This window comes from Coregonus clupeaformis, unplaced genomic scaffold, assembly GCF_020615455.1.
Source record: "Coregonus clupeaformis isolate EN_2021a unplaced genomic scaffold, ASM2061545v1 scaf0001, whole genome shotgun sequence".
NCBI lineage: Eukaryota > Metazoa > Chordata > Actinopteri > Salmoniformes > Salmonidae > Coregonus > Coregonus clupeaformis.
In genome coordinates this window covers 1,187,501-1,215,289 of record NW_025533456.1, presented here as the reverse complement: position 1 = coordinate 1,215,289, position 27,789 = coordinate 1,187,501, and the positions used below count along the sequence as shown (strand labels likewise).

The 27,789-nt window shown below is 43.9% G+C and overlaps 1 protein-coding gene across 5 annotated transcripts in view; it reads left to right on the top strand.

Moving 5' to 3' along the window:
* The window catches only part of svep1 (sushi, von Willebrand factor type A, EGF and pentraxin domain containing 1), a 164,289-nt gene that overhangs the window by 42,597 nt on the left and 93,903 nt on the right, over positions 1 to 27,789 (top strand). For all 5 annotated transcript variants that reach the window (XM_045212199.1, XM_045212197.1, XM_045212195.1 and 2 more), the window contains exon 4: positions 26,849 to 27,007. In XM_045212199.1, coding sequence (XP_045068134.1) covers positions 26,849 to 27,007 — 159 coding nt within the window. The remainder of the gene's footprint in view (positions 1 to 26,848; positions 27,008 to 27,789) is intronic.

The window sequence follows — 27,789 nt, the reverse complement described above, 5'->3', positions numbered from 1 at the left end:
AACGACCAGGATAGTAGTATTCCCTTGGGAGAGGGGAAGGTCTGTTATAAAGTCCACAGAGAGGTGGGACCATGGTCGTTGTGGAACGGGCAGGGGTAGCCACTTACCCCTAGGCAGATGTCTAGGCGCCTTACACTGGGCGCACACCGAGCAGGAGGAAACATAAACCCTCACATCCCTTGCCAACGTGGGCCACCAGTACTTGGCACTAAGACAGTGCACTGTCCGGCCGATACCCGGATGTCCAGAGGAGGGTGACGTGTGAGCCCAATAGATCAATCGATCCCGAACCTCGAGCGGAACGTACTTCCGACCCTCCGGGCACTGTGGTGGACTAGGGTCGGTGCGTAACGCCCGCTCGAGTTCAGTATCGACCTCCCACACTACCGGTGCCACCAGACACGACTCAGGCAGTATGGGAGTGGGCTCCACGGACCTCTCCTCCGTGTCATACCGCCGAGACAGCGCATCTGCCTTGCCATTCTGTGACCCAGGGATGTACGTGATTTTAAAAGTAAACCTGGTCAAGAACATACTCCATCTTGCCTGGCGAGGGTTCAGCCTCCTCGCCGCCCGGATGTACTCCAGGTTACGGTGGTCCGTCAAAATGAGGAAAGGGTGTTGAGCCCCTCAAGCCAGTGCCTCCACACCTTTAGAGCCTGTACCACGGCTAACAGCTCCCTGTCCCCTACGTCATAGTTCCGCTCCGCCGGACTGAGCTTCTTAGAATAAAAAGCACAGGGGGCGGAGTTTAGGTGGCGCGCCAGACCGTTGTGAAAGCACGGCTCCTAAACCGGCCTCTGACGCGTCCACCTCTACCTGGAACGGCAAAGAGGGATCCGGATGCGCCAGCACCGGGGCCGAGGTAAACAGGTCCTTCAGCCTCCCAAACGCCCTGTCCGCCTCGGCCGACCACTGCAGACGCACCGACCCCCCTTCAACAGAGACGTGATGGGAGCTGCCACCTGTCCAAAACCCCGGATAAACCTCCTGTAGTAATTTGCAAACCCCAAAAACTGCTGCACCTCTTTCACAGTGGTTGGTGTTTGCCAATTACGCACGGCCGACACCCGGTCTACCTCCATCTTCACCCCTGACGCAGACAACTGATAACCCAAAAAAGGAGACCGACTCCTGGAAAAACAGACACTTCTCTGCCTTCACATACAGGTCGTGCTCCACCAGCCTCCGCAACACTCTACGCACCAGGGCCACATGCTCGACACGGGTAGGCGAGTACACGAGAATGTCATCAATGTACACAACCACCCCCTGCCCCTGCATGTCCCTGAAGATCTCATCCACGAATGATTGGAAAACTGACGGAGCGTTCATCAACCCGTATGGCATGACCAGATACTCGTAATGGCCCGAGGTGGTACTAAAGGCTGTCTTCCATTCATCACCCTCCCTGATGCGCACCAAGTTGTACGCGCTCCTGAGATCTAATTTCGTGAAGAAACGCGCCCCATGCAACGACTCAGTCATGGTCGCAATCAGCGGGAGTGGATAACTGTACTTCACCGTAATCTGATTGAGACCACGGTAATCGATGCACGGGCGCAAACCACCATCCTTTTTCTTCACAAAAAGAAACTCGAGGACGCAGGGGAAGTGGAAGGCCATATGTATCCTTGTCTCAGAGATTCGTCTATGTAAATCTCCATAGCTTTCTTCTCCTCCTGAGACAGAGGATACACATGGCTCCGTGGGAGCGCAGCTCCTGCCTGGAGGTCTATCGCACAATCTCCCTGCCTATGGGGTGGCAACCGCGTCGCCCTCGCCTTACTAAACGCAATAGCCAAATCCCCATACTCAGGGGGAACGTGCAATGCGGGCACCTGGTTTGGACTCTCCACCGAGGTAGCCCCTACGGAAACGCCCAAACATCTACCCACACACTGAGCAGACCACTCCATCAGAGCCCTCTCCTGCCACGAAATAGCTGGGTTATGGGTACTCAACCAGGGCATGCCCAGCACCACCGGATACGCAGGAGAGTCAATCAGGAACAGCTGAATCATCTCCTGATGATCCCCCTGCGCACACATCCTAAGTGGCGCCGTGACCTCCTGATTAAGCCCGTACCCAACGGACGACTATCTAGGGCATGAACGGGAAAGGAACATCAACAGGAATAAGGGGAATCCCTAACGCTAAACAAAACTTTTTATCAATAAAATTCCCAGCCGCGCCTGAATCTACCAGCGCCTTATGCTGGGAATGAGGTGCTACCTGTGGAAAACGCACAGGCATCCAAAATTGGGCAACAGTGAGCTCTGGGTGAGTGGGGCGCCTACTCACCTGGAGGGAATCCCCAGTGCGGGACCTGTCGTCATCCTCCCTAGGAGGCCATCCCCAGCACCGCGGTGTGTCCTCCCCGACCACAGTTGGTGCAGTGGATGGACCCCCTAACCAACCGACTCCTCCTCTCTCTAGCGCCAGCGCCCCGAGCTCCATAGGACACGGCTCGGAGGCGCTGGAGGGTGAAATGGACGGACCCCTCTCAGGACGTCCGCGGGTGGCCAATAGGTTATCCAGCCTGATGGACATGTCGACCAGCTGGTCGAAAGAGAGACTGGTGTCCCTACAAGCCAGCTCCCGACGGACGTCCTCTCGTAGGCTACATCTGTATAGATCGACGAGGGCCCGCTCATTCCACCCTGCATCTGCCGCTAGAGTACGGAATTCGAGAGCGAATTCTTGGGCACTCCTCCTCCCCTGCCGGAGGAAGACCAGACGCTCCTCCGCTGCTTTCCCCTCCGGGGGATGGTCAAACACCGCCCTGAAGCGGCGGGAGAACTCGTTGTAGGTGATCGTCTCGGCGTCGATCTTCCTCCACTCCGCGTTGGCCCATTCCAACGCCTTCCCGGACAGGCAGGAGATCAGGCGGACACGCTCTCATGCCCGAGGGTGCCGGGTGTACGGTGGCCAGGTATAGCTCCACCTGGAGGAGGAATCCCTGACACCCAGCCGCGGTTCCGTCGTAGGCCCTCGGGAGAGAGAGTCGGATTCCTCGGGGTTCTGGCGCTGGAATGGGTGGACTGGCCGATGGTGCTGGCAGTGAGGGAGGTGGTGGAGGCGCTCCCCAGCCTCGGAGCGTGGTGATCACCTCCTGCAGGGCGGTCCCCATCTGCTGTATCTGGTCCTGTTGTTCCCGAACCTGGACCTCCAGTCTCGTCGGGGCTGCTTCGGCTCCTGCTGATTCCATGTCGGGTGTGTAATTCTGTCACGGTGTTTAAATGGTGTGGTGTGGAATCAGGCGCAGAAGCAGATGTACAGTCCAACAAGACTTTACTAGTGCGAGCAAAATAATCCAAAAACGGCCTGAGGCCAAACAGACGCACACAGGCGTCAAACACGAGCGCACAAACACAGGGCGCAAAAACTCTCCTCAACCGAGGAGGAAGCTAATCGTTACTGGCGTACCAAACATTGGTAACGCACAAACACCTGACACGAAACAATTACACACAACACTACACTAACAACAAGGAAACTAAATAGGGTGCTTAATGAGACATAACACAAGACAGGTGTGGCTAACAGACAAAACTAATCAAACAGGAAACATGGAACATACAACGGTGGCAGCTAGAATTCCGGAGACGACGAACGCCGAAACCTGCCCGAACAAGGGAGAGAGGCAGCCTCGGCCGAAACCGTGACATACACACACACTTCTCCAGCTTTGTGTGTATGCACAGTGCCTTCAGAAAGTATTCATACCCCTTGACTTATTCCACATTTTGTTGTGTTACAGCCTGAATTCAAAATGGATGAAGTTGTATTTTTCTCTCACACACATCTACACATAATACCCCATAATGACAAAGTGAAATGTTAGAAATGTTTGCAAATGTATTGAAAATGAAATACAGAAAGCTCTCATTTGCATAAGTATTCACACCCCTGAGTCAATACATGTTAGAATCACCTTTGTAATCGATTACAGCTGTGAGCCTTTCTGGGTAAGTCTCTAAGAGCTTTGCACACCTGGATTGTACAATATTTGCACATTATTCTTAAAAAAATTATTCAAGCTCTGTCAAGTTGGTTGTTGATCACTGCTAGACAGCCATTTTCAAGGCTTTCCATAGATTTTCAAGCCGATTTAAGTCCAAACTGTAACTAGGCCTCTCAGGAACATTCAATGTAATCTTGGTAAGCAACTCCAGTGTATATTTGGCCTTGTGTTTTAGGTTATTGTCCTGCTGAAAGGTGAATTTGTCTCCTAGTGTCTGTTGGAAAGCAGACTGAACCAGGTTTTTCTCTAGGATTTTGCCTGAGCTTAGCTCTATTCCATTTATTTTTGTCCTAAAAAAACACCCTAGTCCTTTCCGATGACAAGCATATCCATAACATGATGAAGCCACCATCATGCTTGAAAATATGAAGAGTGGTACTAAGTGAGGTGCTGTGTTTGATTTGCCCCAAACATAATGCTTTGTATTCAGGACATAAAGTTAATTTCTTTGCCACATTTTTTGCAGTTTTACTTTAGTGCCTTATTGCAAACAGGATGCATGTTTAGGAATATTTTTATTCTGTACAGGCTTCCTTCTTTGCACTGTCATTTATGTTAGTATTGTGGAGTAACTACAATGTTGTTGATCCATCCACAGTTTTCTCCTATCACAGCCATTAAACTGTTTTAAAGTCACCATTGGCCTCATGGTGAAATCCCTGAGCGGTTTCTTTCCTCTCCGGCAACTGAGTTAGGAAGGATGCCTGTATCTTTGTAGTGACTCAGTGTATTGATACACCATCCAAAGTGTAATTAATAACTTCACCATTCTCAAAGGGATATTCAATGTCTGCTTTTTATTTATGTACCTGTCTACCAATAGGTGTCCTTCTTTGCGAGGCATTGGAAACCCTCACTGGTCTTTGTGGTTGAATCTTTGTTTGATATTCAATGCTCGACTGAGGGACCTTACAGTTAATTGTATGTGTGGGGCACAGAGATTCAAAAATCATGTTAAACACTATTATTGCACACAGAGTGATTCCACGCAACTTATTATGTGACTTATAACACATGTTTACTGCTTAACTTATTTAGGCTTGCCATAACAAAGGGGTTGAATACTTATTGACTCAAGACATTTCAGCTTTTCATTTGTAATTAATTTGTAAAATTGTCTGTGTAGGCCAGTGACATCAAATCTCAATTTAATCAATTTTAAATTCAGTCTGTAATACAACAAAATATGGAAAAGCCAAGGAGTGTGAATACTTTCTGATGGCACTGTATGTGCGTATGTGTGTGTGTGTCTGCTAAGGTTATGTAAGCGTATCCATGAAGGATCTCGTCCTAAATATGAGGCCCCCCTTTCCCAACAACCAATGGCAACGCGCCCACAGAAACAAAACACAGACTTTTAGTCCAAAATAAAAGCTGCAGAGTTGCTCAACAAAACACTTTTTTGGCAGGGGTGACCGACTCTGCGAATGCCTGAGATTCTCTGAGGATACGAAGAGGTCGGAGGGTCAAGAGGGGGGGTCTCCTCATTTCTTAAATTGATAGGCTGGAGGTTTAGAGGTTTAGATTTGTGGATTTTCTGTTGTTGAGGAGGGGAATACAATATTGCACTACATTTGACCTGGGCCCATGGACTCTAATCAAAAGTAGTGCACTAGGGAATAGGGTGCCATTTGGGACACAGCACTTGTTCCAATGTCGTGGCTCTGTTGTAGTAGAGGGTGCCAGTGCCCCTCTCTCAGTCAATGGACGGACGGACTGAAACAGGACCAGGCTGGCCTGGCGCCATCAGAGAGACAGACGGACGGATGCTCAGAACGCATTGGCTGAGTAATCTGAATGAGATCTATGGAGAGAGACCCAATGTCAGTGTAAGAATAGAGATATGGAATATGGGATCCTTGTTAGAATCTGATGAGTAGTACATCAGATTCACTGTCCTGTACACTGACTGCATTACCTATCACAATCAGGATCACCAGCATGTAACTCTTTAAAAGATATATACGTATATAACCGTTTAATTGATGACTTTGAGAGAGGGGGACTGTGATGTAGGACAGGGACATTGTGAAAACCCTGTAAAACAAACATAGCTGTTGTCGTAAAAAGAGAGAGAGAGAGAGAGAGAGAGAGAGAGAGAGAGAGAGAGAGAGAGAGAGAGAGAGAGAGAGAGAGAGAGAGAGAGAGAGAGAGAGAGAGAGAGAGAGAGAGAGAGAGAGAGAGAGAGAGAGAGAGAGAGAGAGCCTGTGATTGTGTGTGTGCAGCCCTGCAGGGGGGCTTGAAAAACGAGCAGCCGTGAAACTGCCACAGCCTCACTGCATCATTAACACTCCCCCATCCATCCCTCGTTCCTCCTTTTCCTCTCTCTCTTCCCTTCCCTTCACTTCCCCCCATCCCACCCTCCCAACCATAAAAAGAGGATTGACTTTACAGTGTGGTATAAAGTAGCCATTATACACACTAGAAACCCCCCTTGTTAAATCCTCTTCCTGGGGGCCCAGGGACCGTGGCAGCTCATGCACCCAGGAGGTGAAGACAGCACCAGGCATGCTACACACACACACACGCTAGACACACACTCTCTATAAAAATGCTAGTGTCGTATCGGGTGAATGGTGGCAATTATTGCTGATGAACAAAGGAGTCCGCTCATACTGAACTTGGATCATAAGGTTTATTCATATCACAAGCTTCAGCATAAGTGACAGATGTCATGACATCCGGAGAACGGCGTCCCAGATTGCAATGGCCGTTCTGCCCTTTCTTTGTCTAGCCCCTACTTATAAACAATGCAAAAAGATGGGTGGCTCCCTCTTCTGGCCAATCACCAGTCTCCCCTGGGGCGTCACCCTCCAAACGGCTACATTTGACCTAACATAAACAACATTCCATTTCTTCAAGAAAAACATTTAACAAAGGCATAATCCCAATACACGACATTTCCCCCCTTCGAGACTAAACAGTCTCGAAAACAAACAGAATAGGATTATGACAAGTGACAATTTATCTTATTGAGTATCTTTAACATTAAACCAAAAACATTCTTCTCTAGAGTGTAAATACCTTTCTATGAAATATGAATAACTGTTTATGAAGTGTGAATACATTACTATGAAATATGAACAAATCTTTATGGAGTGTAAGAGCGAAAAACTGTCTGGCAACCTTCGTTCCAAATCCATCCATCAATCAAGACAGTAAAATTCTCTCACGGTCCCTCTGCCCCAGGCAACCACCTCGGTACTCCAGATAAACTCATAAACAATGTAAATGCATTTGAAACTATGATGCAATTAAATACACATGTAAGCCCCTGCAAACAAAATCCTATCCAAAAAATATCCACTCTAAGGCTGGTCAACCCATTGGACCCTACAGTGGACCTCTCCCTGCCTAGACTCCCTGTCCCTAAGCATCAACGAAATAAACAAAAACATCTAAGATCCTCACATGTATTCAATAACATCAAATATCATTCTACAAAAATTAATACGTAAGAGTATGACACAAATTATGTATTACACATGAAATATGTCATTGCAGACACTGGAATGTAGTCCACTACACTTCATCTCCCCGTAGTCTCCTCTTCCAATGGATTGTTGATGATGGAATCGGCCACACCCTCCTTGTTTCATCTCCTCCAGTCATATTGTCCTTTCATATTGTCCTTGTTTGAGTATTTCAATCTCCACATGTTCCCCCAAATGCTTCTGAAAGAAAAGAAAAGACCAAACAGTATCTTTTGCAAAACAACACTTTCAAATTGAACATCAATATCAACTAAGAATATAGAAATTATATATAAATGATGTATGAATCACATTAACCCACTTCCCCCCTTTGATTCATAAAATCATACTAAAATCACACTAATATTGATTTTTTTTTTTTTAAATGATCAAAAAATCAAAAATGATATTTATCCATTCAGTTCCACTTGTCCATCTTCATCCAGATCAGGAACAGTCAACACCGGCATCTGAGTGTTGTCTCCAGGCATCACTCTCCAACCTATCTCAATCTCATAGCTTTCTCAAAGGTCAGTAACAAATTACAAACCTCACACACAGTGCTATCAAAGCTGCAACTAAAATCTGAACCATCACTGCCCCTACTGGGCCTACCTGATCTTGCAACCAAGTCTTTGCTGACCATCCAGCTCCTTCAGATCTACCAAATGCATCCCTTATATTCTTCAATGCATCTATAACCCCAGTGATATTATCTGAACTATCTGGAATCAAAGTATAACTAATATTATCAATATGATCTTCCCAAATGTTACACCATACCATGGAAAAAGTCCCCCCTTCTCCCTTAGATTTATCCTTCAATGATAGGCTTGAAGACTATGACATGTCTCCATGTCTCTTTTCATCCTATTTCCAACCCTAGATTTATCTGTGTCCGGTGGTACCCCTCTTTTAATGGTAGAAACCTCATATGGAAGCTTCAACGTTGACATGTAAGAACATCCTATCCATCCATAGGGTAAGAATATATACGCTTTATCACCACAAACCCTCTAAATATCTCTAAAATTCCCCATAGTCACATTGTCAGGCAAAAGCTAATCTTTTAACCATCAAAGTCCTGCTTTTCTTACTAACTGGTACATAAAAAGTTACATTATATTTGTCCTCTCTAACCTTATGTTCGTGCTTATCCAAAGTCATCATATAATCATCACAATCTGATATTCCCATAAACATACCCCTTACCTCATATGTTTTATTAGAACAAAACAACTTTTAGCCCTCAATGGTTTCACCTCAAACGCTCCAGGGTTCGCTGTTACCTGATTTTACTTCACATCAAACAAATTCCCATAGGGTAATTCATTTAACCAAGAACATCTAAAACCTAGGCTTCAACAAATGTTTTGACAATGACATTATTTTATCTGTTACTGATTGTTGTTGCTGATACAACAGCCATGACAAAGCCTAAGATTGACCAATACTTGATAGAGGTCGAGCGACCGTCTCTAACATGTTTGGTGCTGGAATTCTCAACAGACATGGACCCTCAAGATTCCTCACTGATATTACAGAATGAGCTGCTATCTCTAATTTTCACAACAGAAGAATCAAACCCATCCATTTAGTTTCTCTCTTCCCTAACGAGCGGTACTGATCAGATACCTCTCCTTGTCTGTCATTAAAATCAAAGACCTCATCCTGTACCTCCATGATAATATCACTATTTCAGATGAATCTATATTGTTCTCTACTACTATCTGCTCTCCTATTTTAACCCTATTCGTACTATCATTGACAGTACTCTCCATCCGTAACATAAACCCCTGAGTCCTTCTTGCTACCCCCTTTAATTTCAGAAAAGTTGTTGTCGGTGTCATACTTCCTAAGATTTGCCATTGCCATCGTATCATTAATCCCTTTCCAAAGTTACCATTAAAGTAGTTGATTTAGTTGATGTATTAACACTCTTAACTACTTCTAGTGCGAAAGCTACCGATATCCTATGTGTATTATTTACTGTTGGAGTGGCTACTGTAATAATATACTTCCTGAACTCCTTCGGTGACTGTGGAAACTTCAACAGACTTCAAATCTTCCATCATAAGCGTTACTTTATGAATTACATAGTCTTTTAACCAATAATTCTTAACCGGAACAAATTTTAATGCTTGCACTAGATAAGTACACATATATTCTCCCTGATCTTTCTCTGTAACATTACACAAAATGAATGAACAGTCACTCATAACCCTCTTCCACTTCATATCGTTGTACAAACTATACCTCCTTTGACTAGGTGCAACAGGTTCTACATCTGGTCCTGATAACAATACTTCTTCTCCATAATTATCTCTCCATGTGGGAGGAACGTCCCCATCCTAACCCTAATAACAGTCTTTTCCTCTAAAATTGGTGCTGGAGCTATTGGTTCCCTTATAATCAAATGCGATATATTTATGGCTTTAATAACTATCAATGTTGAAAGAGTTAAATTGCTTCTCACTGTTGTTTTAATAGACTGAAGTGTTAATGTCCTTAGTTACTTCATCCATTTTCCCCAAAGCTTTGAACTCTTTGCTTGTACTTCCATCTATCACCACTAGTGTCACTTTTTCCCAACTCTCAGTCCTACCTCTCAAACTTTTGATTATAAAAATACACCTATAATTACCTTGATCTCCCTACTCTAAAGTGTCCTTCACTACTGTTCTCTCTCTTACTACTAACTTTGAAACTTAGCTTACTGTCTTAGAGTTCCTTCAACCTAGTTCTCCTAACTTTTTAATCTAATCTTTTCTCCTAACCTTTAAAAACCTTTTCCCACTGATTTATTCACAAAATCCATTTACCACCAATTTTTAGAATATGTGATTGGGAAAGTCCCCACCTGCTTCTGACTTCTTTACACACAGACTTGGCAAACGACTAAACACCTTTTAGCCTAGCCTGAAATCCCTTGGTGTAAGAATGTAACCCAGAATAACAGTCACCCCTTTTAACTTTATTTTTCAGACAGATTGTCTAATAGGCAGTCTAATAGATTATCATCCTTCCTATGATATTATCTTTTTAAGCCAATATGATTCCCAAAAACCCTACTTTTTTTAAAATCTTCTACCAGACAGCCGTTTAGTGTACATCTTATTGTACAGTCCAATTTACACAATGCATCTCTTTCCAACAATGCAATAGGTATATGTTCTGATACCAGTATGGGTATTGTAATTTTCTGATCTTTATAGCAGAGCTCAATTGGTTCCGTAAGAGGAATCAACTGTTTTACTACCTCAAATCCCTATCCTAATTAGTTAATTTTACATAGTGAGATGTTTAACCTCTTTAGGCTGAACACAGATAAGTTTTTCCCCTATTCACCATTATTTCTCATAGTCCTCTGTTTTTACTTCAATTGTTAAATATTTTCTCTTCTTCTCTAATCGGTGCTACCAGCTGACACCCCCCTTCCGGATCTTCTAGGCACTCTAGAATCCTTAGGGTTCACCTGGAGAACAGGTGATCTTGACTGGCCCCTGTATCTTCCTTAAAAATGTTCTCTGTTGTTTCCTCCTGACTTATTGCACTCACAGGTAAAGTGACCAACCTGTCCATAATTATAACAGTCTTCTGAAAGTTGCTGGAAGTGTAGCTGAAATCTTCCTCCTCCTTCTAAGCCTTCTCGTCCTCTTCCTCTCCAATTCTGTGTCTGTCCAGAAACTGGCTGTGGATATGAAACACCTGGTACCCCCTTGGCTGGTACAATTGCATTTGATATTGTTCAGTTGAAGCTGTAACAGTGATTGTTGATTTGGTTCACTCTGATTCTTCATAACCAAAGCTTCTCTTCTCCACCAGTTGTATGATTGAGTTTTCTGAGAGTTTCTTGATCCTGTTCTTTCTTGCTGTTGACATATCAGGATTCTTCAAAAGCTTATATTCTAAGTTCTGTCCTCGAAATATCATCTTCCATCATCTTCTTACTAGTGACCTTTTTCCTCCTCAATGTATTCTTCTCCTCCAATTCTTGGGATCCTTTTCTTAGCAGTTTTTCTTCCTCTGTATCTTCATCCTCATCTTTCCGAACCTCATTCTTCTCTTAGTTTCCAGACATCTCGGTTTTTCTTCCTTCTGGAGTTTTGGATTCATCTTTCTGGTCGTTTCTGCTTGTCCTCTATCTATTATTCATCTTCATCTCTGATGCAACAATCACCCTCCTGGATGATCCCTGGAAGCTGAGGATAAACATCCCTAAGCTCTACTTCCTTCTCGTAAGGTGGGCGTCTTTTTGCTGAATCCGTGTGTGAGAAAGGTATACTAACTTCTGCCATTAGTTTTTCTGTCGCCTTTTCTATACCTTTGTTTATCTTATCGCTGGAATCTTTTATCAGTTTTTGTTTGAGAATGAAGGGCAACTTTTGTTTCATTTGCCGGATAACCTAGCAATACTTTAGTTAAAGGGTTACTATTTTGTACTATATCAATCGGTGTAATGACTTTTATAGCCTTGCTGTCCTTTCTCCCCATTGTAACTACTCTTTTATATTCCTTTATTATGAATTATCTTATTTTAGACTATATAGCCTATGGCTTCCCCCCTTTAATTATTAATATAACTAAACAACTCCCCCCAAAATTTTTATTTATTTATTTTTCCAAAATCAAATCAACTAAAATATGAATACTAAAAAATTCAATTAAATGTTTTATTCAAAAACCATTTCTAATTAAAATAAAAAATCAATTAAAAAATCAATTAAAAATTATGAATAATTTAAAACCAATTTTTTATTTCTATATCCTAACTTACCCATTTATCAATTAGTGGCTATCTTACCACAATCCATCAGGAAAGTAAATGTAAGTTAGTCAACTTCAAAGCAATCCCAAAAACAAAGCCTTCTAACCTTACAACACTACAATTCCCATAAACTCCATTGTTTAATATGCACCCAAGTATCTTAATTCCAGAATACTGTCCGTACCTGATTTCCAACCGAACTGTAATCCAGCCCAGTGATGCACAGAGACTCCAAAATGCAAATTTTATTCAAATCAGTATTTGCCAAGCCTATGTGAAATTGTCATAACGTCACATATCCTGTTAGGGGAAGATTTTGTGAACTAGCCTGATATCTGATCCTCTGTCGCGTCACATGATGTCACGTCAGCACTTCCTGTATCTCCTCTCTCTCTCCTCTCGCTTATCGTTCCTCTCATATGACAGAAGAACAAAGACACAGAATAACATTTTAGTAGTTAATGCAATTACTGAGTATTTCCAACCATTCAATATTCCTTCGTTCACATTCGCTCTAAGAATCAACTCAGGACTAAATAGATCAATAACATTTTTATTTAATTTTTAATCCGTCATTTAATTTAATTCATTATAATCCGTCAACATATATTTACTTTATAAATTCACTACATCTCAACAAATTGTTTCATTTTCAAACAGCAGCCGCTTTAAAACTAAGATTCGTGTTAAAATCTCTCCTCTTTGTTCCCTCGTCTGTGTCTCCCTGTCTCCCCCTGCAGTGTAACAGATGTGTTGTTTAGTAAAATCCCACGCATGCGCGATACATTCAAAAATACTTTTTCACCGTGGAAGGGAGATTCTTAGATCTCTCCCTAACCCCAAATAGACGGTTAACAGTCCTGCTGTACCTCCGCTTCCCCCTCAGTCAAACAACATTTAACAGCGCTCACAAAACATAGAACCGAAATTCCACATACAAACATAATTTAAGAGGCTTTATTCCCATCGCAGTGGACCTCCACGGTCACATGTTAGCATGCAGCATATTAGCATTTAGCATTAGCATTTAGCCTTAGCCTGTATGCACCATGTAGCATAAAAACAATGCACCCGACATTGCGTCTTTAATTACTTTTTCCTTTGTCCTAACTTTAGGCTGCCGTGAGTTCTGGATATTTTATGAGAGGCTACTCCAGACAAATGCTTCGTCAACCACCAGCTGAGATGTAACATCAATAGAATTTATATTCCAAAACTCGTGTCCCCAAAACACACCTAATCACACCGACTGCGTTTTTAGGATTTTATGGCCCACCCTATGGGTCGCCCCGTTTGTTCAGAGGGCTTATCAAATCCTGCAATGTCCTAACTTGTATACATATCTTGGCCCCGATTGTTCTTGACTTACTATTCAAGCAACACATCTCTATAAACAATCCATAAGCTCTACCCACTTTTGTGCTGTTTTAAATTTTTTATAATGATTAGCCAGACCCCCAGTTATCAGCAATAACGCCACACGAGGCACGGTCGTATGGTACATTTCTCCAGTGTACACAAGCAGTATCCAACCTAACAAGCTCCAAAGCGGTAAGAAAAACTCACCCTTGTCTGGCCATGGCTTCAAAGCGAGTTAGCTTGGCGGCTGAATGAAACAGAGGAGAGATGCAGACCAGCCCCACGTTGGGCGCCATTTGTCGTATCGGGTGAATGGTGGCAATTATTGCTGATGAACAAAGGAGTCCGCTCATACTGAACTTGGATCATAAGGTTTATTCATATCACAAGCTTCAGCATAAGTGACAGATGTCATGACATCCGGAGAACGGCGTCCCAGATTGCAATGGCCATTCTGCCCTTTCTTTGTCTAGCCCCTACTTATAAACAATGCAAAAAGATGGGTGGCTCCCTCTTCTGGCCAATCACCAGTCTCCCCTGGGGCGTCACCCTCCAAACGGCTACATTTGACCTAACATAAACAACATTCCATTTCTTCAAGAAAAACATTTAACAAAGGCATAATCCCAATACACGACACTAGACACACACAGTCACACACTGTCAGGAAAATAACCTCTCACTCAACGTAAAAAAAACAAAGGAGATGATCGTGGACTTCAGGAAACAGCAGAGGGTGTACCCCCCTATCCACATCGACGGGACAGCAGTGGAGAAGTTAAGTTCTTCGGTGTACATATCACTGACAAACTGAAATGGTCCATCCACACAGACATTGTGGTGAAGAAGGCGCAACAGCGTCTCTTCAACCTCAGGAGGCTGAAGAAATTTGGCCTGTCCCCTAAAACCCTCACAAACTTTTACAGATGTACAATTGAGAGCATCCTGTTGGGCTGTATCAATGCCTGGTACGGCAACTGCACCGCCCACAACCGCAGGGCTCTCCAGAGGGTGGTGCAGTCTGCAGAACACATCACCGGGGGCAAACTACCTGCCCTCCAGGACACCTACAGCACTTGATGTCACAGGAAGGCCAAAAAGATAATCAAGGACAACTACCACCCGAGCTACTGCCTGTTCACCCCGCTATCATCCAGAAGGCGACCGAGAGACTATAAAACAGCTTCTATCTCAAGGCCATCAGACTGTTAAACAGCCATCACTAGCACAGAGAGGCTGCTGCCTACATACAGACTTGAAAATCACTGGCCACTTTAATAAATGGAACACTAGTCACTTTAATAATGCCACTTTAATGTTTACATATCTTGCATTACCTATCTCATATGTATATACTGTATTCTATACTATCTTAATAATGTTTACATATCTTGCGTTACCCATCTCATATGTACAGTGGGGAAAAAAAGTATTTAGTCAGCCACCAGTTGTGCAAGTTCTCCCACTTAAAAAGATGAGAGAGGCCTGTAATTTTCATCATAGGTACACGTCAACTATGACAGACAAAATGAGGAAAAAAAATCCAGAAATTCACATTGTAGGATTTTTTATTCATTTATTTGCAAATTATGGTGGAAAATAAGTATTTGGTCAATAACAAAAGTTTCTCAATACTTTGTTATATACCCTTTGTTGGCAATGACACAGGTCAAACGTTTTCTGTAAGTCTTCACAAGGTTTTCACACACTGTTGCTGGTATTTTGGCCCATTCCTCCATGCAGATCTCCTCTAGAGCAGTGATGTTTTGGGGCTGTCGCTGGGCAACACGAACTTACAACTCCCTCCAAAGATTTTCTATGGGGTTGAGATCTGGAGACTGGCTAGGCCACCCAGGACCTTGAAATGCTTCTACGAAGCCACTCCTTCGTTGCCCGGGCGGTGTGTTTGGGATCATTGTCATGCTGAAAGACCCAGCCACGTTTCATCTTCAATGCCCTTGCTGATGGAAGGAGGTTTTCACTCAAAATCTCACGATACATGGCCCCATTCATTCTTTCCTTTACACGGATCAGTCGTCCTAGTCCCTTTGCAGAAAAAACAGCCCCAAAGCATGATGTTTCCACCCCCATGCTTCACAGTAGGTATGGTGTTCTTTGGATGCAACTCAGCATTCTTTGTCCTCCAAACACGACGAGTTGAGTTTTTACCAAAAAGTTATATTTTGGTTTCATCTGACCATATGACATTCTCCCAATCCTCTTCTGGATCATCCAAATGCACTCTAGCAAACTTCAGACGGGCCTGGACATGTACTGGCTTAAGCAGGGGGACACGTCTGGCACTGCAGGATTTGAGTCCCTGGCGACGTAGTGTGTTACTGATGGTAGGCTTTGTTACTTTGGTCCCAGCTCTCTGCAGGTCATTCACTAGGTCCCCCCGTGTGGTTCTGGGATTTTTGCTCACCGTTCTTGTGATCATTTTGACCCCACGGGGTGAGATCTTGCGTGGAGCCCCAGATCGAGGGAGATTATCAGTGGTCTTGTATGTCTTCCATTTCCTAATAATTGCTCCCACAGTTGATTTCTTCAAACCAAGCTGCTTACCTATTGCAGATTCAGTCTTCCCAGCCTGGTGCAGGTCTACAATTTTGTTTCTGGTGTCCTTTGACAGCTCTTTGGTCTTGGCCATAGTGGAGTTTGGAGTGTGGCTGTTTGAGGTTGTGGACAGGTGTCCTTTATACTGATAACAAGTTCAAACAGGTGCCATTAATACAGGTAACGAGTGGAGGACAGAGGAGCCTCTTAAAGAAGAAGTTACAGGTCTGTGAGAGCCAGAAATCTTGCTTGTTTGTAGGTGACCAAATACTTATTTTCCACCATAATTTGCATATAAATTCATTCAAAATCCTACAATGTGATTTTCTGGAGAAAAAAATTCTCAATTTGTCTGTCATAGTTGACGTGTACCTATGATGAAAATTACAGGCCACTCTCATCTTTTTAAGTGGGAGAACTTGCACAATTGGTGGCTGACTAAATCTGACTAACTGACTAAATCTGGCTGACTAAAATTCTCCTGAGTGGCGCAGTGGTCTAAGGCACTGCATCGCAGTGCTAACTGTGCCACTAGAGATCCTGGTTCGAATCCAGGCTCTGTCGCAGCCGGCCGCGACCGGGAGACTCATGGGGGCGGCGCACAATTGGCCCAGGCGTCGTCCAGGGTAGGGGAGGGAATGGCCGGCAGGATGTAACTCAGTTGATAGAGCATGGCGTTTGCAACGCCAGGGTTGTGGGTTCGATTCCCACGGGGGGCCAGTATAAAAAATATATATATATATGTATTCACTAACTGTAAGTCGCTCTGGATAAGAGCGTCTGCTAAATGATGTAAATGTAAATACTTTTTTTCCCCACTGTATATGTATTCTATACTATCTATTGCATCTTAGACTATGCCACTCTGATAATGACATTGCTCATCCATATATTTATATATTCTTATTCCATTCCTTTACTTAGATTGGTGTGTATTAGATATTTGTTGTAGAACTGTTAGATATTACTTGCTAGATATTGCTGCACTGTCGGAACTAAAAGCACAAGCATTTCGCTACACTCGCAATAACATCTGCTAACCATGTGTATGTGACCAATACATTTGATTTGATTTGATTTGATTTGACATGCACACACGCAAACTTATGCTCACTGCATACGTAAGCTTGACACGTGGCAGTGTAATGCCCTGTTTGACTCTTAATTTACCCTATTTTTAACATGCCCTCTTTTTGTCTGAGGGCCTCTTGGGCTCTATCCCTGTTTCTTTCTTTCTTTCTTTCTTTCTTTCTTTCTTTCTTTCTTTCTTTCTTTCTTTCTTTCTTTCTTTCTTTCTTTCTTTGTTTCTTTGTTTCTTTCTTTCTTTGTTTCTTTCTTTGTTTCTTTGTTTCTTTGTTTGTTTCTTTCTATCTTTCTTTCTTTCTTTCTTTCTTTCTTTCTTTCTTTCTTTCTTTCTTTCTTTCTTTCTTTCTTTCTTTCTTTCTTTCTTTCTTTCTTTCTTTCTTTCTTTCTTTCTTTCTTTCTTTCTTTCTTTCTTTCTTTCTCTCACTCTGACTCCCTTTCTCTGACTCTCTCTTCTCTCTCTCTCTCTCTCTCTCTCTCTCTCTCTCTCTCTATCGCACGCTCTCTCTCACTCTCACCCTATTCTCCCTTCTCCTTTCACCCTGACCCCTATTTCTCTCTACATTTTTTGTGTACTCTCTCTCTCCCCTCCCTCCACCCCGTCTCTCCTCTCCCTCTGTCCTGACCCCATCTCTCAGTAGGTGTTGTGTTAGTGTCAGGGTGTCAGGGTGTTCTGTGGTCTGTCCAGAGTTAGCTCCTCCAGGAAGAGGTGATGAAGAGGGCCACACGCTCCATCTGAGGCCCAAGGGGGGAGGATTCAGGAAGTTAGCATCTGCACTCTAGAACAAAACCCTCTCTCTCTGTCTCTCACTCTCATCTCCCTTGATCTCTCTTTCTCTTGGTCTTTCTGTCTCTCTCTCTTTCTGTCTCTCTCCCTCTCAGTCTCATTCACTCTGTCTCTCTCTCCCTCTCTCTCTCTTTGTTGGTCTATCCCTCTATCTATCTTTCCCTCATTATCTCTCTCTCTCACTCTCTTCCTCCCATCATCTTGTCTGGGTCCCCTATCAGTCAAAGCCAGGGCCTATATGAGTGAACACAGCTCCTCTGCCTGAACTCAGAGCCAACCCACCCCCATCAACCCCCCCACGTCCATTCCTGACACCCCAGCCTGTCTTAACCCCTACTCTTAAAACAGGAATGTTCCTCAAGGGAGGAAGTGTGTGAGTGTGTGTGTGTGTGCGCATGGATCCTTGCATGCGCTAGTGTGTATATGCATGTTACTGTTTGTGTGTGTATGTGTGTGTGTACAGTATGTTGCTTATGTATGGCGTTGTACCAGAGGGATTGGACGATGTATAGTGTCCTTTAAGTGTCCATGTTCTCTGTTAGTCAGTTAACACCTCCTGTTGTTTAGGCTATCTGAGGTACAGAGCGCTGGTGCTGCTGGTGCTGCTGCTGTGTGTGTGTGTGTGTGTGTGTGTGTGTGTGTGTGTGTGTGTGTGTGTGTGTGTGTGTGTGTGTTGACCTGATAGCCAGCGAGGTGAGACAAGTGGTCTCACCAATAGCACACATGCATAAACAATTTGTGTAAGGGGAAGCTGGTTTGATGTTGATGATGATGTGTTTTCCTGTGTGCCAAATACGCCAGATATTGTTGTTGTGGGGGAGGCCAGGGGGAGGTGCTCATTTTAGAAGTGGGCTGCTCATTTGACAGCTACATGGCGCAGGCCTTTGCCGAGAAGCTGCTTCAATCTAGGGCGAAGCAATTGGCTAGGGACTGCTCTGTTTCAGCTGTCGTGGGCAGCCAAGCTGTTTGAAGAAGGAAGTGCTTTCTGTACCCTTGAGTGCCATGCATACAGGGACCTTTGAAATGTTTGGATCCTTGTTTTGTAAATTTGATTGGTGGATTCAAATAAAGTATTTAAATGTGTGTGTGTCTGTGTGTGTGTGTGTGTGTGTGTGTGTGTGTGTGTGTGTGTGTGTGTGTGTGTGTGTGTGCGTGCGTGTGTGTGTGTGTATATGTGTGCTTTCCAATTCCCCCAACACAGCCTTCAGATCATGTAACTAAGAAGTATAAAAACACTCTTAGCCAACATACTAATGAGCTTTATGACAATATGAACAGGAGGTACAGTAAGGAGAGCATTGAGTGTAATCCTTTCTGTTGATGAGGTCATCATTTGTATTCCCGGATTTCTCAGTACAGAGCGTTCTTTAAAGTCCAACTGACCCATTGTGCAACTCATTATCTAGGAACAACCTGTGTTTTGGCATTTGTTTTGTGGTTGCCTTGCTTTACTTTGCTCTCACATTGGACTAACTTGGCTTCTTGGAAACAGGAAACATATAATCTGTCTCTCAAATGGCACCCTATTCCCTATGTAGTGCACTACTTTTGATCAGAGGCTCTATATTTATATTCTGTATAGTGAATAGGGTGCTATTTGGGACACAGCTGTAATGTGCAAGACAGGATAGCTCAGGCTGGCCTTGAAAATCCACCAGAGGTACGTAACAATTTGGGTAAACTCAGATTGCTATGGGAATGAAATGCAGTAAGCAGCTAAACAGCTAAACAGGTACTGAAAGACAGACGTTGGACGACAGTTCCTATCCAGTCAGGAGGGTCCAGAGAGAGATCCGGAGAGGTGTTTTTCCATGAGAGTCTCCCCCCAGATGCTCTGTTCCTGGCCAGATGGGCAGCGGTATCCCCCCCTCCTCCTCAGACATACCAGTGGTTCTCTACGGCTCTAAGTCTAAGCCCTTGGTTCGCTATATCTACTAAGCTAATATATATAAGGGGCCTAGCCCGAACCATGAAAAACAGCCCCAGACCATTATTCCTCCTCCACCAAACTTTACAGTTGGCACTATGCATTCGGGCAGGTAGCGTTCTCCTGGCTTCCTCTAAACCCAGATTTGTCCGTCGGACTGCCAGATGGTAAAGCGTGATTAATCACTCCAGAGAACGCATTTACGCTGTTCCAGAGTCCAATGGCGGCGAGCTTTCCACCACTCCAGCTGACGCTTGGCATTGCACATGGTGATCTTAGGCTTGTGTGCGGCTGCTCGGCCATGGAAACCCATTTCATGTAGCCCCGACGAACAGTTATTGTGCTGAAGTTGCTTCCAGAGGCAGTTTGGAACTCGGTAGTGAGTGTTGCAACTGAGGACAGAATATTTTTTACGCGCTACGTGCTTCAGCACTCAGCGGTCCCGTTCTGTGAGCTTCTGTGGCCTACCACTTTGCGGCTGAGCCGTTGTTGCTCCTAGACGTTTCCACTTCACAATAACAGCACTTACCGTTGACCGGGGCAGCTCTAGCAGGGCAGAAATTGGATGAACTAAGTTGTTGGAAAGGTGGCATCCAATGACGGTGCCACATTGAAAGTCACTGTGCTCTTCAGTTAGGCCTTTCTACTGCCAATGTTTGTCTATGGAGATTGTATGGCTGTGTGCTCGATTTTATACACCTGTCAGCAACGGGAGGTGGCTGAAATAGCCGAATTCACTAATTTGAAGTGGTGTCCACATACTTTTGTATATATAGTGTACATTTTTTGGGGGATAAAATATTTAATTTGGCCTTTACTGCTATAGCCCATGGAAACGCATTGAATAACAGATTTATAAATGACAAAACAGACAGTCAAAAAATTAATCATGAGGAATACGATTTTGAAGTGTCTGTCCTATATCTAGGAGAAATAAGAAAACTCAGGCATTTGCATGTTTTTTTTGTTGCCATATTTAGTCACTTTGGTTATGGCACTTTTACACCCTATTAGCTTTTGTGTCATTTATACAGGGTTACCTTCCCCTGAGCTTGTGTAGGTCATAAAGCAAAACAAGTGAGTGCTAAACGTTCGTGAGAGTTTTACCTGTCAATTTTGGTGACTTATTAGTTTGTAGCTCAAACAGTTACGTCTGGACAGTCGGTTTTGTGAGAAGACATCTTCGAAATTACAACTTGGGCGTCAGACGACTGCTTGTGGATGTTGTAGAGCAAAATAAGTTACACTGTCGTGTTCGTGAGAGTCGCTAGCTTAAACTGTTCCGGTTTTACTAACCTAACATAGCAAGCGTAAAATAAACAACTGAAACTAGATCCCCTATATACTGGTCTGAAACTAGATCCCCTACATACTGGACTGAAACTAGATCCCCTACATACTGTTCTGAAACTATTAACTATTCTGGTGACATAGAGACAATACGTCACATTGAGGTGTGCACAATATGTTGTCATGTAGCTACAGATGTACTGTAGGATTTTAATTTAAGCCAGTTTGCTACAGCAGGAAAATAAATCCTGCAGCAACAGGAAATGTTAGGGCAAATCAAGTCTGACATTCTCAAGTGAAAATTACAAACTTTTGAAGCCTTTTTAAACCTTGAATATACTACAAGTTTGCGTTTCCTGCTGTCCAGAAAAAATGTCAGCAGCAAAAGAGTGATCAAATTAAGATCCTACATCTGTACAGTACCTTGTTCTTTGTGAATGTATGTATGACTGTTTCCCCCCTGGTTAAATCTGTAACGTAACACAATGTGGAAAAAGGGAAGGGGTCCGAATGCACTGTATCTGGAAACCCAAAACGCCAATTTTTAAAGAGGACCACAGGGATTGCGCCTGTCCAACAGTACAGTAGATACTAAGCTTAAGATATGTTTGTATTGTACATTTGATCAAGACGTAAAGATAGCTATGGTTATTTTCAGACAACAAACAGAATAGCAGTGATTTGTACGTTCCCCAGTTGCTCCCCACATGGGAAGATAGAGACAGACCAAAAGGAAGACGCTGGTGGCCTTTTCGCTGATGGGGGAATTTGTTGGACTCAGCTAATCTGTCACTGTTATTAGGGACTGAGATGTGCAGATGTGCTGGGTATTCTTCTGGAGTCACTTTCAGTGTTTCCGTTTTTCTGTTTGAGATCCCCCTAATCGAATACAGACTCGCCATGGTCTACAGAGAAGATTCTCATTTGATAGTCTTCTTTGGCTTCTTGAGAGACTTCTTTGGCTCCTATGGTTAGTTCACGAGCCAGTCTAAATGACTTACTTCAAAATGTTATGAGCAAGAAATGATGCCGATGAATCTGTCTGGTACTGTATGTCGTTGAAAGTGATGCACATGGAAATCATTACATTCACCTTTTAGTCATTTAGCAGGCGTTCTTATCCAGAGCAACTTACAGGAGCAATTAAAGTGAAGTGCCTTGCTCAAGGGTACATCAACAGATTTGGGGGGATTCAAACCAGCCCTCCTGACATTCTTTTGACATCTTAGGCCTAAGCTGCTTCCTACCACCATGTCCCTGTGTGCTTGAGGATTGATATCTCGCACACATTTTCATTGGATTTAGATGTAAAACCTCTATTCTCTTTCCTCTTTCTGTAGATATTGTTACCATTCTAACCATGCATAGTAAAAGTTTTAAAGCGTACATGTAGCTCTGAGGGACAAGACCATGGTGCTTGCCTACGGAGCTGTGAGGGGAACGGCACCTCCGTACCTTCAGGCTCTGATCAGTCCCTACACCCAAACGAGGGCATTGCGTTCATGCACCTCTGGCCTGCTGGCTCCCCTACCTCTGCGGAAGCATAGTTCCCGCTCAGCCCAGTCAAAACTGTTCGCTGCTCTGGCACCCCAATGGTGGAACAAGCTCCCTCACGACGCCAGGACAGCGGAGTCACTCACCACCTTCCGGAGACATTTGAAACCCCACCTCTTTAAGGAATACCTGGGATAGGATAAAGTAATCCTTCTACCCCCCTTACCCCAACCCAAACCCCAACCCCTAAAAAAAAAAAAAAAAAAAAAAACAACAACAACATTGTAAAGTGGTGATCCCACTGGCTATAAGGTGAATGCACCTATTTGTAAGTCGCTCTGGATAAGAGCATCTGCTAAATGACGTAAATGTAAATGTAAATGTGAGGGTTGAAGACCCGTTGTGCTCTGCTCTGTGAGGTATTTTAACCTGGGCCTGGGCGCACTAACTCCAATTTACAGATTATCTGGACTGGACCATTGACGGCCTACTTCCTGACCAAATGGAGGGTATCGATAGGAGTCAGGGGTCAGTGGACTTGTCACTAAGAGAAGGAAAGCAGTCTCTTTGTGGGTCGTTGGGGGCTGTAGCAGATGTGCTAGCTCTTGATTCACTTTCAGGGTTTCCGTCAGTCTTTTCCAGTCTCAAATCTACTCTCAGTTGGTCTTCTTGGCTAAGGTCAGTTGGTGATATTTATGAGCATAATTCATAACAAACACATTTGGGAGCATCTATCACAGTGTGTAGTCTGGTACACTTCGCTGGTACACATGATCTATCACAGTGTGTAGTCTGGTACGCTTCGCTGGTACACATTTAGGAAATTCACAACGTTTTCTTTCCAACACTGTCTTTCGTTTTGGCGTTTTAAGATTTATTAGTTTACCTTTCTCTTTCCCTTCTCTCCTTTTCTCTCTCTATCCATCTCTCCTTCTTTCTCCCTCGCTCCCAGTGCACAATGTGTGTTTCAGCGAGAGCCAGGTCTGGCCCCTCAGAACTCTCCCCCTGTAGAGAAAACTGACATCCAGGTCTGTATTCAGAAAGTGTCTCGGAGTAGGAGTGCTGATCTAGGATCAGGTTGCCTCTGTTTATTCATTATAATCTGAAAAGCCAAACTGATCCTAGATCAGCACTCCTACATTGAGACGCTTTATGAATATGAGCCTAGGTCTGTTACTAACCCCAGTGTCTACCTAAGCCAGCTGACCAGCCAGTCCAGACCAAGTTTCCAGTCCAGGAATTAAAATTAAACTTTAATACAGTATTTCCACTGTTTCACTACAAGTGAAATATTATTCGTGCATAAATAACTGTGTTTCCTGTAAACTCTAAATGGAGGCTGTAAAAGGGGTTCCAGGGGCCTCAAAATGAACGATGAGAAGACATTCAGCCATTTACCCTTCAGGTTCTGCTGCTTGCTTATGTAAGGCCTCTCTGACCTCCGACTTCAAAGGCTGAAGATGGATATCATTGAGAATGTATGGGCTACTTCAGTTATCAGATCAAACACACAAACACACACACAGATCCACATGCAGTACAGTCTACACATAGCTGGGGTGTATTTGATGTGGGTGAGAGGGAGGGGGCTATTCCAGGCTGTGGCAGGCTACTGGTCGAGGGGGCGGTTAACGCTGCTTGGCTGACCCTGGTGTGTTTAGGTGAGGAATGATGGAGGATCTGTTCCTGTGGCAATGCCTGGCCCCTGTTAAGCACTAGGGCATGAGAGAGAGAGAGAGAGAGAGAGAGAGAGAGAGAGAGAGAGAGAGAGAGAGAGAGAGAGAGAGAGAGAGAGAGAGAGAGAGAGAGAGAGAGAGAGAGAGAGAGAGAGAGAGAGAGAGAGAGAGAGAGAGAGAGAGAGAGAGAGAGAGAGAGAGAGAGAGAGAGAGAGAGAGAGAGAGAGAGAGAGAGAGGCCCCTCTCCAGACTGCAGCTTGGTACTATATTTTACATTTTAGTCATTTAGCGACTTACAGTTAGTGAGTGCATACATTTTTCATAATACACCATTTAAATAAACATTTATAAATAGGCTTAGTGCCCAAACACTTACTAAGACAACACAGAAAATTCCCACCTCCAGCTTAGCGTTGGGTAGTAAATTAGTTCTGAACACTGATTAGTCAAATCAACACCATGTATCCTCTATTACACTGCTTCGTGTGTTCTGGTCTCAACAAGCTGCCACAGTGTTTTCTGTCCTTCACCCATACATGGCCTAGAGCTAGATGATACAGCTGCCTTCATAACTGTGCACTTCTTATATCGCCAACTTCATATTTTGTCAGGATTCATGCATTGTGGTTTGACAAACAGTTCTGATTGAGTATGGCCTATCCATTATAGTGAGTTGGAGATACCAATTTACTGACCTTCTGTACTGTTAGCTAACTGGTCTCTATAACACAACTGGTCTCTATAACACAACTGGTCTCTATAACACAACTGGTCTCTATACCACAACTGGTTTATAACACAACTGGTCTATAAAACAACTGGTCTCTGTAACACAACTGGTCTATAACACAACTGGTCTCTGTAACACAACTGGTCTATAACACAACTGGTCTCTAACACTACTGGTCTCTATAACACAACTGGTCTCTATAACACAACTGGTCTCTAACACTACTGGTCTCTATAACATAACTGGTTTATAACACAACTGGTCTCTATAACACAACTGGTCTCTAACACAACTGGTCTATAATGCAACTGGTCTCTAACACAAATGGTCTATAACACAACTGGTATATAACACAACTAGTCTATAACAGAACTGGTCTCTAGCAAAACTGGTCTCTAACACAAATGGTTTATAACACAATTGGTCTCTAACACAACTGGTCTCTAACACAACTGCTCTATAACACAACTGGTCTATAACACAACTGGTCTCTGTAACACAACTGGTCTCTAACACAACTGGTCTCTAACACAACTGGTCTATAACGCAACTGGTCTCTAACACAACTGGTCTATATCACAACAGGTCTCTATAACACAACTGGTCTCTGTAACACAACTGGTCTCTAACACAACTGGTCACTAACACAACTGGTCAATAACACAACTGGTCTGTAACACAACTGGTCTCTATAACACAACTGGTCTATAACACAACTGGTCTATATCACAACAGGTCTGTAACACAACTGGTCTATAACACAACTGGTCTCTAACACAACTGGTCTATAACACAACTGGTCTATAACACAACTGGTCTGTAACACAACTGGTCTCTATAACACAACTGGTCCATAACACAACTGGTCTATAACACAACTGGTCTATAACACAACTGATCTATATAACACAACTGGTCTCTAGCAAAACTGGTCTCTAACACAACTGGTCTCTATAACACAATTGTTCTATAACACAAGGGATGCATTGAGACGGCCATCTTCTTCTGTGAGGATAATTTAGTGCAGGGCTGCCCAATTCCGGTGCTGGAGGGCCGAAACACTTCTGGTTTTCATCCTCTTTTTCTAACCAGGGACTGATTTAGATGTGGGACACCATGTGAGTGCAATTAACTACCAGGTAGAAGAAAAAAACAGAAGTGTTTCGGCCCTCCAGGACAGGAATTGGGCAGCCCTGATTTAGTGTGTAGAGTCGATGGAGGAATGTTTGAAAACAAGCTTGCTAGCTCTACAGCCAGTCAGCTTCCTGACCCCTAGCTTCCTGATCAGTCTCAGGTGCTTCTAACACAAAGCAGAATTGCCAAGTCAATAGGACTATTATAGAGCTCCGTGATCTCAGAATTTGCTCATGGTCAATAGGACATGTTTTTGCATTTGTGTGTGTATACTGTCTGTACATGTACCAGTCCTTCCTTTACATACAACTAACAGGGTTGGGGTCAATTCCATTTCAATTCCAATCAATTCCGAAAGTAACCAAATTTCATCTCCAATTCCAAATGTTCCTCATTGAAAGCATTGAACCATTGGAATTGAAATTTCAGTGGGACTGGAATTGATGTGGAGTTGACCCCAACCCTGGCAACTAATGACTTTTCTTGGCTAGGTGTCTGTGTTGGGTCTAACACTGAGTGTTACGTCTCTGTGTCTTCTGTACAGCGTGCCCGCCTGGCACCTACAAGCCAGAGGGTACCCCTGGAGGCCTGGGTACCTGCCTGCCCTGCCCTGACCAGCACCACACCTCCCAGCCCAGCAGCACCTCACCCAGCGACTGTGTCTGCAAGCAGGGCTACAGGCCCCAAGGGAAGACCTGTGAAGGTCTGAGGCTCTAGACTGTCCACACTACACTTCCAAAGTCAGACACACAAGGCCGTTTTCACAGACACTAATTAGACCTATTCCTGGACTAAAAAGCATACTGATTGGAGAATTCATTATTAAAAAGTGGTGGAATTGCCCTTTAATCTGCATCTGGGAAACCGGCACACGTATTAACTCCCTAGGGTTCACACACCCTCAGACACACGTAGGATGCTTCTTGAACTACGTACAGTAGTAATAATAACTGACCACTGTACCATGTCGTCACCCATTCCCCTACCAATAAGTCAACAGCGTGCCCTTGTCCATGTGTCAGACCTTCCCCCCTTTCTACAGCTGAGAGAGTGTGTGTCCCAAATGGCACCCTATTCCCTACATATTGCACTACCTTTACACAAAGTAGTGCACTATATAGGGAACAGGGAGCCATTTGCGACGCATCCAGAGACTGGTGGATCCCAGAGCAGAGAGAGGTGCTATCTGTCTGTCTGACAACCTGTAATCTTATGCTTTCACGCTCTCTTCCACTGTGTCAGGACCGTTAACTTTCCCAAAGCCCTTTGGCTTCATCACCACAACCAAGCATCTGCCGCAGGGATCAGCCTCAATACCCAGGCTTCAGGGCTGTATGTGTGTGTGTGTGTGTGCGTGTGTTTGATTTTACTCTCCTTGTGGGGACCAGAAGTCCTCACAAGGATAGTAAAACAAGGAAAATTGTGGACATTTTGCCGGTCCCCACAAGGAAAAAGGCTATTTTAGGCTTAGGGGGTAAGTTTAGG